The 18,664-nt window shown below is 37.5% G+C and overlaps 1 protein-coding gene across 2 annotated transcripts in view; it reads right to left on the minus strand.

The window, feature by feature from the left end:
* Nucleotides 1-18,664, minus strand: part of MATN2 (matrilin 2) — a 57,717-nt gene that overhangs the window by 20,431 nt on the left and 18,622 nt on the right. For both annotated transcript variants that reach the window (XR_015797589.1, XM_088149097.1), the window contains exons 6-14: nt 14,571-14,693; nt 13,253-13,375; nt 11,603-11,725; nt 7,121-7,243; nt 5,230-5,352; nt 4,058-4,180; nt 3,763-3,885; nt 3,468-3,590; nt 1,850-1,972 (exon numbers count right to left, since the gene is read on the minus strand). Coding sequence is in view for 1 of the 2 variants with exons in the window: in XM_088149097.1 (XP_088005223.1) it covers nt 1,850-1,972; nt 3,468-3,590; nt 3,763-3,885; nt 4,058-4,180; nt 5,230-5,352; nt 7,121-7,243; nt 11,603-11,725; nt 13,253-13,375; nt 14,571-14,693 (1,107 nt within the window). In the remaining variant the exon portion in view is untranslated. The remainder of the gene's footprint in view (nt 1-1,849; nt 1,973-3,467; nt 3,591-3,762; nt 3,886-4,057; nt 4,181-5,229; nt 5,353-7,120; nt 7,244-11,602; nt 11,726-13,252; nt 13,376-14,570; nt 14,694-18,664) is intronic.

The following is an 18,664-nucleotide window of genomic DNA, read 5'->3' on the forward strand; positions in this document are numbered from 1 at the left end:
CCTGGCCCTATGGAATACTCTCCCCCGGAGGTGAGGCAGGCCCCAACCCTCTTGTCCTTCTGAAAAATTTGCTCTGCCAACTGGCATGGGGTGAAAAAAAGGGCAACCAACCCTGGGGGTGGCTAGCACCTTGAAGATGCTCTCATATGTTAACATCTTACTGACCATCAACATCTTGGAATATATTATTTGTGTATATGTTTGATTCTTATTCTATTTTTATTGTATTTTATATTGTTTTATTGGTGTTTTATTGTGAACCGCCCAGAGTCACTTTTTGTGAGATGGGCGGTATCTAAATTTGAAATATAAATAAATAAATAAGTAAATTTGGAATAAGTAATGTAAGGCTATATGCAGTTAAGTTATATAAATGTAAAAATCAAAAATATTGGTGTGGTATTTTTTTTTTTATAACCAATAAATCTGATTGTATTCTTATCCTGAATCAACTTATAGGTTATAGAGATTACTAATGCTGATATTGTAAAGACTGGACATTTTTGTATGAATGCAATTGTATGTATGTAATTCTTGGATGCTGTGAAATCTATGTCAACTTAATTTTATACAAAGTGTATCTTGCCATTTTTCAAAAAGTTTAGTGAGCAGTACTCTACAAGCAAAACGAGGCATCACTTAGGAGCACGTAGTGTTAAAACCTTAGAGAAGAAACTGAGTAAGTAAGTAAATGGAATAAAGATCTGATTATTTACTTTTATATGTTTTCCCATTCTCTTCCAATATGAATCCCTCATGACGTTTAGAGATATACAAAATGTTACTATGCATGCAAATATGTTTACAGACACGTTCAATGGAGTTACATAAAAATAGATTAAAGATCATCAACATTAACATGTTTTTGCTAAAAAATGGCAAAACAGTTAAAACAAGTTCTTGTTTTTTAATCTTTACAGTCAGGATCTAATGGAGGAAAGAAGGTCAAGCTGAATTAAGAGCCTTTCCTCACTTACACTTAACAACAGGAAAAACATACTTAAACAACTTTTTTTTAACCATATCCTCACAATGTTGCTTTATCTGAAGCATCTGAAGTCTTCTCAACTACTCTGGTTTTAAAGTAGTATTTTCCCCTTTATGCTAACACTAGTTTTGCCATGGAAACAATTCAGTATATTTCACTAACCACTCTGTCAATGGTGCAATCAGGTGACCCCACTTTAGTGAATACTTTAGGGTGCTGCAGGTACACACCCAAATCCTAACCTTCTGGTCTCTGGGCAACTTCCAGAGTCATTCTGCTTTGGGCAGTGAGAGAATCTGGCTCTTTCAAGCCAGGCTATCCTCTTATACCTGCCAGATATAGGAGCCAATTCTCAGCTTAGAGAGATGGCTTTGAAAGACAGTTCAACCCAAGCAGCACCTAACCATTGGGGAGGACTTATGCAATCAAGTAGCAGGGAGATATCTCTGATGCTTCATGATGCACCTTTCCCATCACCACACCTAACCAATGGCTATTTGGGCTTCTTTTGAACAAATGGGTAGTGCAAGCTAATTAAATACAAGAACAACAATCATGTTAACTGGTTCCAAGTTAATTGAAATTACTGTAAATTAATTCCAATTTCATTTTAAAAAATCACTTTCAGTTTCTGTCTTGGTCCTAGTATGTTTTTTCCCTGCCTCCACCTATCTTTGGGACTACAGCTCTTAGCAAATTACTCAAAGACCAAGTGCAGCTTTTTTCTCCTTAAAAGTTGCACATCTCTACACTGAGCAATGGTTTAGTATTATATCTGAACATGGTCATCATTTCTTTGAGTGAGACATTTTCCAATAATAAAATAAACAAATAATAGCGATGGTGATAAATATTACTTACTTTTACATGTTCTCCCATCATTCCATAATACAAATCCCTCATGGCATTTGCAGGCATATGAATCATTATTATTAACACAGATGTGTTCACACCCATGGTTGATGGACTTGCAAACATCTTGATCTGGGTATAGTTAAAGAGATTTCTGATCAAAACTTGCTAAAGATATGATACATTAAAAGAATTATTTTCTGGTAAAGCTTACTTCTTAGCTGTACATACACACTGGATTTCAAGAAAGCCAATTTCAACAAGCTTAGAGAAGTACAAGACCCAGTACTGAGGACAGAAATTGTCCGATCAAAGAAAGCAATAGGGGGCTTGGAAATTCCTTAACAATAAGATATCGAAAGTATAACCATACATGTCAGTGGAAAAACATTGTGTGGAAAACATAGGAAACCACTGTGATGCAGAGGGTCAAGAAACTTTTGACCTAGGTAAGACTCAAAAGAGACAAGCAAAGGAAATGGAAGATGGGCGTAATCACCAAGGAAGCATATCAGCAAGTAGCTTATATCTACAGAAAAGTTAAAAAGTACAAAAGGAATTTAGGCATGCAAATGAATCTAAAATGAACAAAGGGGCCTTTTCTGGCTACATCAGTAGTAAAAAGAAGAAAAAGGAAGCAATGGAGCCACTACTAGAAGATGGTAAAAAACAACAGGTGATAAGGTAACAGCAGAGCTCCTCAACTCTTTGCTTTGTTTTTCTCCCCAAAGGGGAACTGTGTTCAAATAAAGCTAAGCAGAACAATTGACACAAGGAGAGAGTAAGCAAGTCAAAACCAATAATGAGATAATTAGGGAGCACCCAACTACCATTAATGAGTTTAAATCTCCTGGACCAGGCTAATTATATCTGAAGGTCCTAAAGGAGTTTGATTATGTTATCTTGGAGCCCTTTTCTGTGATCTTTGAGTAATCATGGAAGTATCTAGTGTCAGTCATCACAGAGGTATGTAGCATCACAGAGAAAGGCAAATATTGTAGCTATCTTCACAAATGTGGAAAAGTGGACCTGGTAACTACAGACACATCATCTTATTGCTGATACTGAACAAAACCTTTGATACTGAACAAATTATTAAGCAGTCATTTTGTCAGCATTTAGAAAAGATAAAGAAAAGCAATTTTTCCTCCCCATTCTGTATTGATCAGAATACACCTAAAATATTGTATTGTAATATTATGCACCTATAATATTGTATCCAGTTCTGGGCACTGCAAAGATATTAACAAACTGGAATGTATCCAGAGGTGAGCAACCAAGATGATGAAGGGCCTGGAAGGAAAAAATCATCAGGAAAGGTTGGAAGCCCTGGAATATGTTTAGCTTGGTGAAGAGAAGACTGCAAGGAGGAATGATAAGAGTCCTCAAGTGCCTGAAGGTTTGACATGTATAAGTTGGGAAAAACTGTTCATAGTTAGTCTAGAAGATGGAACAGGAAAAGGTGAATTTAAATCATAAGGAAGTAGATTTTGATTGGACTTCAATCTTTTTGGCAAGAGCTGTGCAACAGTGAAACTGACTTCCTCAGGGGCATGAAACCTGGAGTGGGGCTGATTATCCATTCCTATTTTAGCATGATGAACCCTCTTCAGGGATGTTTGCTTACTTCTGCAGGTTCTTCTATCCTTCTTTAGTATGAATCCTTCATGGCACTTGCAGACATAAGATTCACCATCACTTTCACAAAGATGCTCACATCCATGGTCCACCAACTTACAAAGATCTCTACCTGAAAACAATTGCCAATGCAATGAATTATATTGACCAAAAATACTTCAATCTTTTTGGCAAGAGCTGTGCAACAGTGAAACTGACTTCTCCAGGGGCATGAAACCTGGAGTGGGGCTGATTATCCATTCCTATTTTAGCATGATGAACCCTCTTCAGGGATGTTTGCTTACTTCTGCAGGTTCTTCTATCCTTCTTTAGTATGAATCCTTCATGGCACTTGCAGACATAAGATTCACCATCACTTTCACAAAGATGCTCACATCCATGGTCCACCAACTTACAAAGATCTCTACCTGAAAACAATTGCCAATGCAATGAATTATATTGACCAAAAATACTTCAATCTTTTTGGCAAGAGCTGTGCAACAGTGAAACTGACTTCTCCAGGGGCATGAAACCTGGAGTGGGGCTGATTATCCATTCCTATTTTAGCATGATGAACCCTCTTCAGGGATGTTTGCTTACTTCTGCAGGTTCTTCTATCCTTCTTTAGTATGAATCCTTCATGGCACTTGCAGACATAAGATTCACCATCACTTTCACAAAGATGCTCACATCCATGGTCCACCAACTTACAAAGATCTCTACCTGAAAACAATTGCCAATGCAATGAATTATATTGACCAAAAAAACACACCCCAAAATACTTTAAAATTAACATATATTGCTCTACTTTTCAACAGCTCCTACCTCATAATCCCTATTTCTATTCATTGCCTTATTTCACAAAAAACAAAGCAAAACAAAACAAAACCTTAGCCAAGTCGACATATACTTCTTGCCAATAAGGAACTATTTAATTTATAGGAGCTATAGTTATTTAAAACAATAATGGCAGTTTTGTTATAAATGACAGCACTGAAATTCACAGCCAAGCCACTTCCATGCCAGACAGGCCCAGACATTCTATCAACATTTAGAAGTACAGATACATGCGCTTGGTCACATTCAAAGTCAAATTACCCAAGCTCTTCCCTCTTTGCTGAATTTGGGAGATTTGAGTCCTTTTGAAACAAAAGGAGAAACCATTCACCCAAGGCAGCAAATTAGTGGGATTTCACATCTCTTCAAGGCCTCAGAATCAATTGATTTAAATTTCCAAGAAAAAGAAAAATCCACATAAAGTAAGAGAAACACCTATTTTAAGAATCCTATTTATTTTTATGAAAAAACATAAACATTTCAGCTAGGATCTGGTGTTAGACCTTTTTGCTATGTGATATTAGTTAACCTTTATTGTCTCTCGTAGTATCTATGTTCAAGGTCAGGAATTCTGTGTATTTCAGGTAATCTTTTATGTATACCCCCAAGTTCTGCATGAGGGTATTTAATTTCTTTCAAATCTCCTATGATCTATAATCATTCCTTACTGTCTTTTCTTTTATGGAGTCCATGGGATAGTAAACAAGCAGTCTTTAGAGGACCAGTACCATTTTGAGGTCTAACTGGAACATTGCATGTGCTTTGGTATTCTGCAGTGGTATTCTGGGAGAGCAGGTTTGAAACTTTCAGCCTTTCAGCTTGCAAGTTCAGCCATCTACAAGTTTATTAATTTGTTTTGTATTTGTATTTGTTTTGTACAATACACATTTAAGGACTAAAAGATACAGAAACAATTCAACTAAAATCAAGCTTACGTTTGCAGGTTTTCCCATCACCATGAAGCACATATCCTTCAGTGCATTGGCAGATGTAAGATGTTCCAGTATTCACACATAAATGTTCACAGCCATGGTCATTCAGCAAACAATAGTCCACTCCTGAGGACAAGTTTAAGCATTATTAATTTATTTATATAAGTACATGCTCTATAATGTGCTTGTTAAAAATTTGCCTTGTTCACACAGAACATGGTTAATTGTCCCCATATGTTATGTGAACACTAATCCAGACAACTGATCCAGTTAACTGACTCTGATATTTGTTTGTTGGAGCCACAAAGTGCCCTGCGTTTGTTTGGGGCTAAAATACATATGTGAACTATTAAACTCTTTTTAGAGGTTTAATTATCTTTGTTTGGGGCTAAAATACATGATCTGTGAACTTCTAAACTCTTTTTGGAGGTTTAATTATCTTTTCCTGGTTCAAAGGCAGAGACAAATTCCTAGAGAAGCCAAAAGAAAACAAGTCTCCTCTAGCAACCCTGTTTCCTTTTTAAATTTAATTTTAATTTTACAGTGCCAAAACCAGGGGTGGGTGGAAAAGGGGCAAGCAGTGGGCTAGCTCCCCCATATCTCTATACACAGTGGCAGTAATCCACTGCCACCATAGATTCTTTTTCTTTTAAATTACTCCAGTGATTGGAGGCAAGATATGGGAGTGCCTGTCCTAATGTTAGGTGAACATGGCCAGTGATGGACTGGGTCCCTGCCCCCATGTGGCTTATAAACTGAAAAGAGATATAAAGAAAATAGCAAAAAGAAAAAAAAAACTGAAGGCAAGATAATTAAGGACTGAAAAATATTTTAAATCTTTAAAATCTTTTGATTTATACTTTACTATACAAAATATACTATATTATATATCACTGCCAAATTGAGGGCAGACAGAGGTCACTTATAGACACTTCTCTACTATCAGCATATCTGGTATTCTTCTCCATTTATAGTACAATTAGCTTTAAGAAATCTTTAACCGCAAAATGAATCGTTTCAATAATCAATTGTTTGATGAATCCATGAAACTGTGGTGTCTTTAAAAAACCTAAAACATTTCTCAATGAGTAGTATGCAGATGGAGTCTTTGGTGCTCTCTGAGCTTGGTTGTTTGCTTTTTGTTTGCTTGCAGACTTTTCATTACCCAACCAGGTAACATCATCAGTGCTAGTGAGTGTGGGGTTTGCTCCCTGTTTTTATATAGTAGCTTGCCCTGCCATTGTTGGTGGGTGGGTGGTTTTCTCCTTGGTAGTTCCTTGATTAGGGTATTGTTTTCTGCTTGTTTGTCTGGCATTAATCCTTGCTTATCTGGCTGTTGGCTGCTGGGGAGGATGCGTTTTGGTCTTTTTGTTTCCTTCTTAGGTTTTTTTATTGTCCCTTTTGAATGGTGTGTAAATGTGGATTATCTCTATGTGTCTATTGATGGCTGATTTGTCTGAATGCCAAGCTTCCAGGAATTCCCTAGCATTTTTAGATTTAGCTCTGCATTTAGTATGCATTTAGTATGCATATCACTTGAGGTACACATAATTTCCACAAGTGGCTGCACTTCCTGACATCTGTAATTCTTGCAGTAATTTAAAAAAGAATGGTAATAGTTCTTTTCTTTGTTTTCAAATATACCCTTCCTCTTTTTTACTTCCATTTCCCTTACTGTTTTAAAGTAAACCTCCTCTTTTACTCTTCTTTCTATGAAACCTGAATTTACTGCTGTGTTTTCAGCACATTCTTTCATTGACTATTTAATCCCATCACTGCCAATTTACTCTAAATTCTACTTGAAAAAAGCTTTCCCAGAAATTATGCAAAACAGTCTAAGCCCCATTTTGTTTTTCTGTTTAATTCTATAGAACATCTCAGGCAAGAGACTTACGTGAACAAGTTTTCAGATCCTCATTAATGATGAATCCTTCGGAGCACTGGCAAATGTAGGATTCTCTGGTATTCAGACAGAGCTGTTCACACCCATGATTGAACTCAGCACAGTGGTCTATTCCTGAATTGTTGCGTGTTAAACAGTAAAAGAGAGAATACTGGAATTTTCAAACAATAAAAAATCCGTATACTAAAACTTCAGAAACAGAATCTTTCACCCATTAGAGATTATACCTCTTTGTCCTTTACATTTGCCTCCATTAAAAAAAAAAAAAATCTGAAATCTATCCTCATATAACAACCAAAATAACATGCAGAGTTCTTCCACGCAGCCTCTTTTGCTGCTGCAGTAGCAGCTCTGTACTGGTGTGTCCACATGAGGCCAGTAAGTTACATGATTTGAACCAGTGAATTTCTGGCTCCATTCCACATTTTGAAATCTGACTGAAGCTAAACCTTTTATTTGCAATGTTGCAGCTAGGCAGTCTATCCTGACCCACAAAGCCATCCAGTGAGCTATTTCTCAGTTTATGCTAGAGCCTACCGAGGTTAGGAAAAGGATAATTGTGTGGTTTGAAAAGGGTGGCAAACATACTAAGTGGGTATCAGAAGGACAAAATTGCTGCCCAAGGAAACAGACAAAAACTGCAGAAACAGCAACAGTGGTTGGGAAGTTCGACCCCTCCCTTGTGATTCCATGAATACAGTAGTTGCTTTGCTATGATAATGGCAATTTGATTACTCTGGACTGAGCTGAACATGTCCATGCAGAGGCTGCTATCCTTATCACCTCTGTCAAACACCTGACTGCAATAGTGCTCACTTCGCCCTGAAGAGCATAAAGGTTCAGCATCTTTCAGTCTGTAAGGATGTCTTTCCCTGTCACTACTTCTACAGTCTACAATGATAATTACAGCTACTGGGGAACACACCTAGCTACTACACGTGGCTGTCCTTGAAAACCGTCTAGAAACTGCAATTGGTCCAAAATGCAGCAGTGTGGATAGTTATAGATGTACAGACCGTCCCCGGGTTAAGAACGTCCTATGTATGGACAACTTATATTTATGAACAGGCTGCCTATTACTAAAAAGGCGGACAGCATCCCTCCTCAAACTGCTGAAGCTGTGGATTTTTAATATACAGCCTGTTTTCAGCGGTTCATGAAAACATTGCTCAGCTTCAGCGATTCGTCGGCTCAAAGAAGAACACCATCTGCCATTTTTAGTAATAGGCAGCCTGTTCGTAAGTATGAGTTACATACAAATTTGAGTTAAAGACAGAGTTAGGAACAGATCTCATTCTTAACCTGGGGGACTGTCTGTACTACAATAATCACATGTAACATCATTACTTCATGAGCTGCACATGCTCTCAACTGGCTTCTGGGTACAATTCAAGATGCTGATTATTACCTACAAAGCACAACAAGGTACAGGACCAGGTTATTTGCACAATGGCTTGTCTCCAGTTTTTTCTGCCTATCCCACATGGTTTCACAAGGTGGGTGCACTCCATTGATGGGACATAGGAACACACCTTTTCTGTTGTGGCACCTCTTCTTTGAAATGATCACTCTCCCCTTTCTCCCTCCCCCCCAAGATTCAGATGGCTCTGACCATGTTGGCCTTCAGGAAAGCTTTAAAAACTTGGCTTTGGATCAAGACAATAGATGAGCTATGTTCTAGGAGGTGGTGTATGGTTGGTGAGCTCCAGCTGTATGTTGCTGATATGCTGGTTTATGACAGGGGTTCTCAAAGTATGGCCCATGGGCCGGATACAGCCCACCAGGGTCATTTATCCAACCCACCCGCCTGATTGGCCGCCGCTGCTGTCTGTCAGAAGTGGAAGTGTCAGGGCTGTGTCGGGAGCTGCAGGCAATGCACGAGGAGGGAGATCGCAGAGCCGGACTATTCTACATGACAGGTATGCCAGGTCCGGCGGCTCTCCTCCTCTCCTCATACTCTGCGGGAGGGATCCTCTGTGCATACTAATACGTTTATGTTGGTTAAAATTGTTCTTTATTTTAATTATTGTATTGTTTTTTTCCTGTTTTTTTTTTGTACTACAAATAAATAAAATATTTGCAGTGTGCATAGGAATTTGTTCATGTTTTTTTCAAACTATAGTCCGGCCCCCCAACATTCTGAGGGACCGTGAACTGGCCCCCTGTTTAAAAAGTTTGAGGATCCCGGTTTATGGATTTCATTTTTTGTTGATTTTGTATGGTTTTTATTTTTAATATTGTGGGGAGGGTGGGTATTTGATGTATGCCTCCTGAAGTCATGACTATACAAGTTGGGCAGCTATATACATTTACTCAATAAGTAAATTATCCAACAAGAGTCAATTAGATTGCAGCAGGGTAGAAATGGAATGAACAAAAATGTGGAATGGGTCTTGAAACATTTGAAAAGTTAGTACTATATTATTTTTTTAAGGGCTCAATTGATGTTTGGTTACAGTAGTTACTGTAAGCATAGGGGTGCCTGATCCTGAGCAAGACCATCACACACAGAGGGAGATAACTTAAACATCACCTCCCAGCCATTTGTCTCCATGGGCAGTTCAAAAAGGTGGGGAAAAATGCCACAACTTTCCTCATTCTTCTTGTTGAAATAGGCATAGCGCTTAAAGTGTTGGACTAGGACTGGGGAGAACCAAATGCAAGTCCCCCTTCAGCCATGGAAAGCTATTGGATAATTTAGGTAAGTCATTTTCTCTCAGGACAACCTACTCCATAGGGATATTTTTTGTTAAGAGATGGGAATGCTGTGTACAATGTGGGGACACAATGGGATTATGAATGCAAAGTTAGCTACACTCTAGAATTTGCAATAGTCAGACATATTTGCTGCAGCAGAACTAAATCGCATAAAGAGAACTGCTTGGTTTACATAGAAAGATTCTTTAGAGACAGGAAAACTATGTATCACCAGAATTAAGTGTAAAATGAGATTATAGATTGCTATGTCATGCAAAGCAAAACATCTAACTTAATAATGCAGCTTATTTGCCAGATGCTGCAGTGTGAACTTGGCTTCAGCTTCCCAAAACTGAGTTTTCTCATTAAGAAGCCGAAATTCATATTTAAATCACCCCCCAAAAAAAGGTTTACAACAGAGAGATAGTAAAGTACATTAACAGATCAAAGGAAAGAGAATTTAATTTTTCTATAATGTGTTACATATATAATAGTAATATAATACTTTTCTAATAGGTTTAAAAGCTCTGTAAAATATGGAACTGTTTTAGTATAAAAAAATCCTCCCTGTTATTTTAATATTTCTTCCATTTAATAATTTAATAATTTATAGCAAGATGTTTAGGAACTTCCAAAATTAACTAAATGTTCACATGTAATGCAGGCTGAAGACTTTGTTCACTGTCCTTAGTTCCAACTGGGTCATTCTCCCCCTTTCCATGAGTTCATTCATCATAAACTGAGGAACTCGCAAAGATGTTTATGTATATAAAAAAAAAAAAGTGAGGGAAATAGTTTATATTGAGTTTGCTACAAAATAGTTTTTATACTTACTCTCCCACAGGTAGTAGTACATGTCACAAATGAAAAAGTCTTCTCACCAGTAATTTATAGAATTGCAAACATGAATCAAGAGAGCTTTTTATGTATCAGAGATATCCCAAAAAAGTAAATGGAGAGGCCCAGAAATAACAAATGAAAAAGTTGTATGCATTCTCACTATTTTGGCTACCATCTATACAGTGGTACCTCGGGATACGAATGCCTCTACTAACAAACTTTTCGGGTTACGACCAGCTCCGGCGGCAAAAATTTACCTCGATGTGCGAACTCCGCCTTGGGGTACGGAGGCCATGGCGTGGCGCCCGGCCGTTCTCCTGCCGCGCGGTGCGGCGCCCGGCATTCTCCTGCCGCGCGGCACCCGGCCATTCTCCCGACGCGCGGCGCCCGGCCGTTCTCCCGCCCTGCCGCGCCCAGCCGTTCTCCCGCCGCGCAGCACCTGGCCGTTCTCCTGCTGCACCACACGGCGCCCGGCCGTTCTCCCGCCCCTGACGCGTGGTCCGCGGACGCCAGAACGGATTAACGGTAATTACATTGAACCTTATGGGAAAATTTGCTTTGGGGTGCGACCAAATTCGGAAGGCGGAACGGATTAACCGGATTTACATTGAACCCTATGGGGAAATTTGCGTCAGTTACGACCAACTCGGGATATGCCCAGAGTCACGGAACGGATTAAGTTCGTATCCCGAGGTACCACTGTACCTCAGAAATAAAGACCAAGTACCCAAGCAATAATTTGTTCTTCTTTCTAGGGTTTTGTAGCAAATCTGTTATTTGTGGGATAAGCAAACATATTTAAGTCATTTGGTAAGTTTGATAACATTTTAAAAGAACAACATTGTTATAGTCAAGATATCCCTAGGGGACACTTGTTTATATCAAAATTCATTCTGATACAACAATTCGCTCCTTCAGATAATCCAACATACTCACTTCTGCAAGTTTTGCGATCACGGTTCAGTATGTATCCAGTTTGGCATTTGCACATATATGATTCTTCAGTGCTAACACATTCATGTTGGCAGCCATGTTTTCCCAAACTACAGATATTTATTCCTATGGAAAGAGAAAACTAATAAACATGTCAAGTAAGAATGCTGAAAAATTGTTAAAATACTGATAATCAGCACATATAGCTATTAAAAACCTCACCTTTCATTATGTTCCCAGAAAGCAAAAGCAGAACGAAAGATTACCTGAGGCTCTTGAAGGCAGTTGTGTTTGTGCAAGGAGCATCAAGAGGACTAGAGTTTCCAAAACTTTGGGGTCTGATACCCAAATGTGTCTGTGTACTTCTAATCTGGCATTTAAACTGAGTTTTTTTTTACTGATGTTAGCAGGCCTGGCACTGTACAATAAACTTGAGTAGTTGTAGAGACTCACTGCTAGTGATAAGGCCTGTTGGGATGACGACACCCCTTCTTTGGGCTCTTAGTGGCCACAGCTGCAGATGTAATTTCAATTGTCCCAATGCCTTGGCTTAGGAAGTCCATTATTCTAATCTACATTGGATAAAACTGTATTGGATCTGGCACAAAAATAGGGTAGCGGTTACCTTGTTTTAATTTACTTATAAGACATTAGAACAGTGGAATTTCTAGGGTATTGTATTTTGGAAAAATTAAGACAGATGATCAAAATGTCTGGGTATAAAATATTAGGGGGATTACATGCTTCTGGTGTCCATGCAACACTGAAACCAACTTTTAACTTAGGACGCTTTTATATGGTAGAGCAAGGGCAGACTTTTTTTTTCTATTGAGAGCACTTTCTCAGGAGTAATCTGTCTCAAGAAGCATTTGAATGGTGAGCAGGTCTATAGCAAATAATAGGTGGGACTCAGTCTTTCTAAGCCCTTTTTATTTATTTATTTATATTTCAAATTTAAATAATGCCCATCTCATGAAGAAGTTTTCCTCACACTCTTGCTTTTATCTCTTTTGTTCTCTTTTCAGTACTTAATTCTCTCCCTCTAAAAAGCAGGTTGGCAGGAAATGAATAGTTAATTCTTCTCAGAAGTTTATGAGGTTTCAATTGCTTATGAAATTAGGCTGAGGGCCACATATAGTCCTAAGGCCCCAGTTCCCACTACCCTGTTAGAGTTTTCAATTTACTTAAACATAAGTCTGTGATTTCTGATGATCTGCTTAATTAACATGGTGTTGCATCAGTTTCCTATTTAAAAAAAATATAAAATCTGTTCTAATCATCCAAGCCTTGGCTAGTGCACTTTTTTTTTTTTTTTTAATGTTTAGGTTTGGCCTTGGATAGAACTCCAAGGGAAATGGAAATTGTTCCCTAGGAAGACTTTTTACGCACACATTGTACTTTAATTGGCACACAGTCATACAGCTTTTGACAAAATAAAAAGTATATAAACATGTACTTGAATGAATAAACAGTTATCTTTGTACACAGGAATGACTGAACTGAGGATTATAAGGAAATGTAGGAAGAATCAGTTTCATAGGCATATTCTAAAGTTATAATTGAAAAAAGAATAGTGTAATAGGAAATGAGTTGTAATAGTGATGTGGATAAATAAAAGCAGATGAACTTACTATACACTTTAGGACAACATACTTTTGCAAGTTCTCTTATCTGGATTAAGAGTAAATCCTTGCTTGCATTGGCAAAAATAGGATTCATCTGTATTGACACATTCCTGCTGACAGCCATGATTTTGCAAAGCACAATGGTCTGGTCCTGAAGATTGAGAAGAAATTCTTAAAGAACAGTAGTCGAAAATACAAATATACAGAATGGAATGAATATTAATGCTTCAGTTTTAGTGAGCACTTTTTCTCTCTGAAGATTTGTTTGAAAGCAGAGCATTTTCTTCATATAAATACTACACAATACAAAATGTACAGGCATTCCTAGAAACATAGGAAGGGTTTCTTTCCCTCCCTCTCTGCTCATCCTCCACTGGTGGCAGAAAGGTGCCTCACTAATCATTTTTAAGGAGTGTCTGACTCAAATGCTGACTCTTCAGCAGTTCATGATGTAATGATCACAACAGAAAAGTAGGGTGTAGATAGAGGGTTATGGATTTACTGCGTGTCTCCTCATTGTCCATCGCTCTGCCTGCTCTTGGTCTAAGAGACCTTGGGTCACTTCCTTCTGCCTTTTCTTCACGACATACACTCTTTGATTCTCCTCCTGATAGGATGTTGCTAGCTGGTGCTAAGTTTTATCTATCCCAATAATGTATTTTCTGCAATTAAATCTCCTTTCTGTTATATTTATAAAATTTTAATCTTTGCTCAGGTTAAATTCTCACTCTTAGGTACATGCACACACATATGCTTCAACGTCCAAACTAAAATGGCAGTTTTCCTCTTTTCCTGACACAGGTTTTGCTGTATGTACAATCTACAATATCTCAATGACAAGTCTGGAGATTAAATGGTCTTGGGTAGGGATCTCCCCAGGTCTTATTAGTTGTGTAGGTCTGCTATGAGCATGCCCTTGTCCATCTAGTTGCTGGCACTGACCTCTGCAGACACAAAAGAGTCTGCTCAATCCAGGATCTGGTTTTTCTCATTACCTAAACCAGACTCCTGGATTGAGCAGACTCTTTTGTTTTGACATTGGCCCTGGAAGATAGCCTTTTATGTATGTATGCGTGCATGCATGATTCTCCTGTCTTCTTGATGAGCATTGCCCTCCACGTCTATTTTGGACACCTGACACTTTTCTTGTGGCTAAATCAACTGAGAATTAGAAATCACAAAAGGTATTTTATAGGAACTGGCCCCTGAGATTCCTTCCATCAAAGATGTTATGAAATTAATTTCTGCATGCAAAGGGAATACTGAGTTAGGCCCTTGCGTTGTATGCAAGGTTACATATAACATTTGAAATATTAAAGAACAGAACTGAGATGTGGATAACTTACTTTTGCAAGTCTTTTTATCTGGATTTAGAATGAACCCCTTATGGCACTGACAATAGTAAGAGTCTTCAGTATTAATACACTCATGTTGACAACCTTGGTTATTCAAAGCACAGTAGTCCACAACTGAAGCACAAAGCAAGACCAAATTTAAGACAAGTGACTCTAATGCAGAACTTTAAAACTGAATGTATATAATATTGATAGTACCTAGTTCTTCACTTACTAACAGACCAGTTCCACATAAATTTTAGTAGCACAATAAAAAAGCATAGCTTATTTGTAGATGGCCCTTCTGTCCATATATTTATATTATTGTCATTATTAAGAGTTGAAATACTGTGTTCCACAACATGCTCAGGTAATCATCTTATTGCCCCACCAGTACATGCAACTCTTCAACCAAGACTACAGTCTTACTACATTCTACCAATCTATTATGGATTGTTATAAGCCAGATGCTGTAACTACAATAAAACTAAGAATATGTTTGAGGTCCATACAACAGAGTAAGACTATTACTTCCATTAAACAGATACATGCAACAAGAAAGATGAGGCCATAGGTAAGCTCACTACTGAAAGTCTGTTAACTGCATATATTGTGTGGTCTGAACTCTGACTTAAAGTAATCTTACTGAAATTAATAGAACTTCAGTTACTCTTCTTAACAATTCAGAATGTAACACTGTAGCCAAAATAGTGAAAGTTAAGTATTAAAGTTCCCCACATCATTTCACAGAACAATGTACAGTAAATACTGAACAATATTTGGAAGCTGGCTCTGATGATAAGTGATTCAGTTACAATTACTCTATTAACTTATCATTCAGCATATCATGCCTAACATGGAGCTGTCAGCAAAAATGGCATTCTTGAGTCAAGTTTTTCTACAATGTGTAGAAACACATAGCATGTTTTATGATACTATCCCACCGTGTGTATGCAGCTCAGCTCTTCAGACCATAAACCAGTTTGCATGTCCAAACTTATATACCACTTCTGCCCTCAGTTAACTCAAGAACATTGCCCTAAAAATGTTATTTTGTTAATTAAGGAAGTGGCACATGCCTTGCATTTGAAAGAACATTAAGACCAAACTAACTAGCTGTTTGCTAGCCAGGAACCAGATGTATGAGCAGTCATGTTCCATGTTTAAGTCATGTTAACCTAGGTTATAACTATGAAAGTATTTCACCTTCAATGCTTCTCACCAATTCTTTCCCTCAAAAATATCTTAACTGTGTGCCATAAGTAAGACGTAGTGGAGTTAGTGGAACAGGGAAGGATTCCTAAAAATCTTTAAAATCTCAGTTTCAGATCTGGAAAATAGCTATTTCTGGAAACTGTAGCTATATCTGGAAAAAATATTTTGGCCCTCTGTGCTACCATGTCTATGGTGATTTAGCAGTTCACACTAATTTATTTACATTATTACAATAATCCTCTTTTTCTAAGAAGCTCAAAGGGGCATATGTAGTATTTTCCCTCCATTTTATTCTTATAACTATCTAGGGAAGTAAATTATCATTTAGGCTTAGTGTTAGGGAGTAAACTTTGCAGCAATCAGGGATATGAATCTGGATCTTTCTCAACTATGCTGGTTCTTACTGTTTTTTTCTGCAAGTAGAAACAATTAGTTATAGTCCCTGAATATAACCAAAATACAAGGATTTATTTACAAGGGAAGATAATAAAAAGAGCAAATATTTATGAAAGAATATGTGAAAGGTGTACATCATTACTCAGAAAAATTACATATGGTTATATATAACTCCTGGAGTTCTATTTCATAAAATTTCTACTTAATAAAATAAACTGTTAATCTTATCAAATTCCCCAATGTAAACCTAGCTAAAAAGAACTCCTATTTTTCTAAATTGTTTGGATTTCTCCATGGATTTTGGATAAATGAAGTTGAACAGTATTATTTATTTTTATGATGCTAATACCAGTTTTCACAGAACTATTCTAAACAATGGATAAACGGATTCACAAAGTAGCTTTCCTAGAAGATTATTTGAACTTTTCAAAAGATAATGTTTTCCTTTTTATCCATCAAAATAGTACATCCCGTTTTATACAAACCTTAGAGAATCAATCCTTCCTGCCATTGCGACTTAACTCCTAAATCTTGGTGCATTTCTTACTGTACTCCTAAATTACATTACTGTACTTTTAATTTAAATTAAATGTTTGCTTGAATTAATGCATTTTCCCCTTAATCCCACAACTATAACTCTGCCATAGTCTAGACAACCTTGGAAAAGCAGACTAAAATATGTTTAATCAGGCAAGCATACTGTAATATTCTTTTGCATAATGGGAGTTGGTACTCGCGGTGACTTAAAGCAATTGATTTGAATAGAGAACATTTAAGCTTTTCATCTAATTATCTGCGTAAAAGACATTCCTGTATCCAGGCAGAAAAAATGTGGATTATTTACTGGAAATTAAGATAATAAATCAGCTTTCCCTTAAATAACATACATTTGCAATTGTCCCATGAGATGTAATATTAACACAAATCTAATATAATCATCCCCACATTTTAGGAGATGATTCATTGATTAGTTTCAATAATAAACCCCACTCAATAGGAAAGCATATATCACAGAAATTATTTTGAAATAAAAACAAGTTGTCTCTTCTCTAATTTGTAAGGCATTTTTTAATAATTCATATTGTACAAATTTATTTAAGGGAAAATGTATCACTATGTCTTGAAACCATCAACAGCAGCAATATAGGGGTATAAACATAAAAACAAATGTATAAAGTACTAAAAAGAACGTTTTGACAAAGGGTGATCAATATTTAACCACCTTAATAATATTGGTTCTGCTTCTTTTTTTAAAGTCTAGAATTATAGAGTTGGCCATTGAGGCCATCAAGCCCAGCACACGGCCCAGTGAAGAGATCCAAACTAAAGCATCCCCAATAAATGACTCTCCAGATTCTGTATGGACACATCCAGAAAATGGGAGCCCTGAGTAAGCACTATTGAATCAGCCTTACTTTCAGATTTTTTTCCAAATATTCAACAGAGCTGCCATCCTATAATGTAAGACCATTATTGCAGGTTCTGCACTCTAGGATGATGGAGAATAGGGCTTGACCTTCTGTGTTAAGAACCTTTCAGGTACTTGGAAGATACTGTTGTGACCCCACAAATTATATTTTCTCACAAACTCTTCCCAACCCCTTAGATCTATTTCTGCAAAAGCCTGCAATGATCCTAGCTAAAGCTGCTGTGGGAATGACTAGAGCCAATGTGCATTCCCTTCTTCCAGCCAATGAAGAAGTTCAGAAATTGGTCTCTTAGTGGGGGAAAACAACAGCCAATCTGGCTGAAAAAAGTGCCATAAGGAAGCTACCATTTATCTTCATAGCTGAAGGGGAGATACCCATGGAGCTATTCCCACAGATTGGAAAGTGGCCCTTCCCCTAATCCCAGAGAGCTCAAGGAGATCTAATCGTAAAAAGGAAATTTTGTGATTTGTTTCTGAATAGCTGGGGTAACAGAAAATTGTTTCAACTGCCCATCTGGGATGCTAGCATGGGATTCAGAGGCATGGCTTCACTGTGGGAATGGCACAAAAGGCCTTGCATGGAAGAGCCCTATTTTTCTCTAGTTTACCAACCTCTTTGCCTTTCTTTGTTTCAGTTTGCTTGAATCATTAAAGCATGGTGCTTAAAATTGGACATAATACTTAAGGCAAGATCCCACCAACAATTACTTTCTGAGATTTGGAAACTCTACTTCTGTTAATGCAACTGTGAGGGGATCCTTTTCAGAAACAGTACAGGCCAGCAACAAACAGACTGTTTTTTTTATCATCCCTGTGTTTCCATGGAAGCTTTTATTATATAAAAATTAACAAACTTATTTTCTACCTTACCATTTATTACTAAGCCTATGCTATCTTATACTATACCTATACTAACATCTATGCCTACACCTATGTGTATTTCTTATTCCTAAACAGTCTATTTTTCTTTGTTGCTTGAACTTACACCAAAGTCTTTAGCCACCTTCAAGTTGGCTTCTGTTGTTGTCAGCTATTGTTCTAAACTGCTGCTGAAACACCTGGTAGT

This window comes from Python bivittatus, unplaced genomic scaffold, assembly GCF_059951505.1.
Source record: "Python bivittatus isolate LINGU-HERP-01145 unplaced genomic scaffold, Pbiv_v1 ctg000590_np1212, whole genome shotgun sequence".
Lineage (NCBI taxonomy): Eukaryota > Metazoa > Chordata > Lepidosauria > Squamata > Pythonidae > Python > Python bivittatus.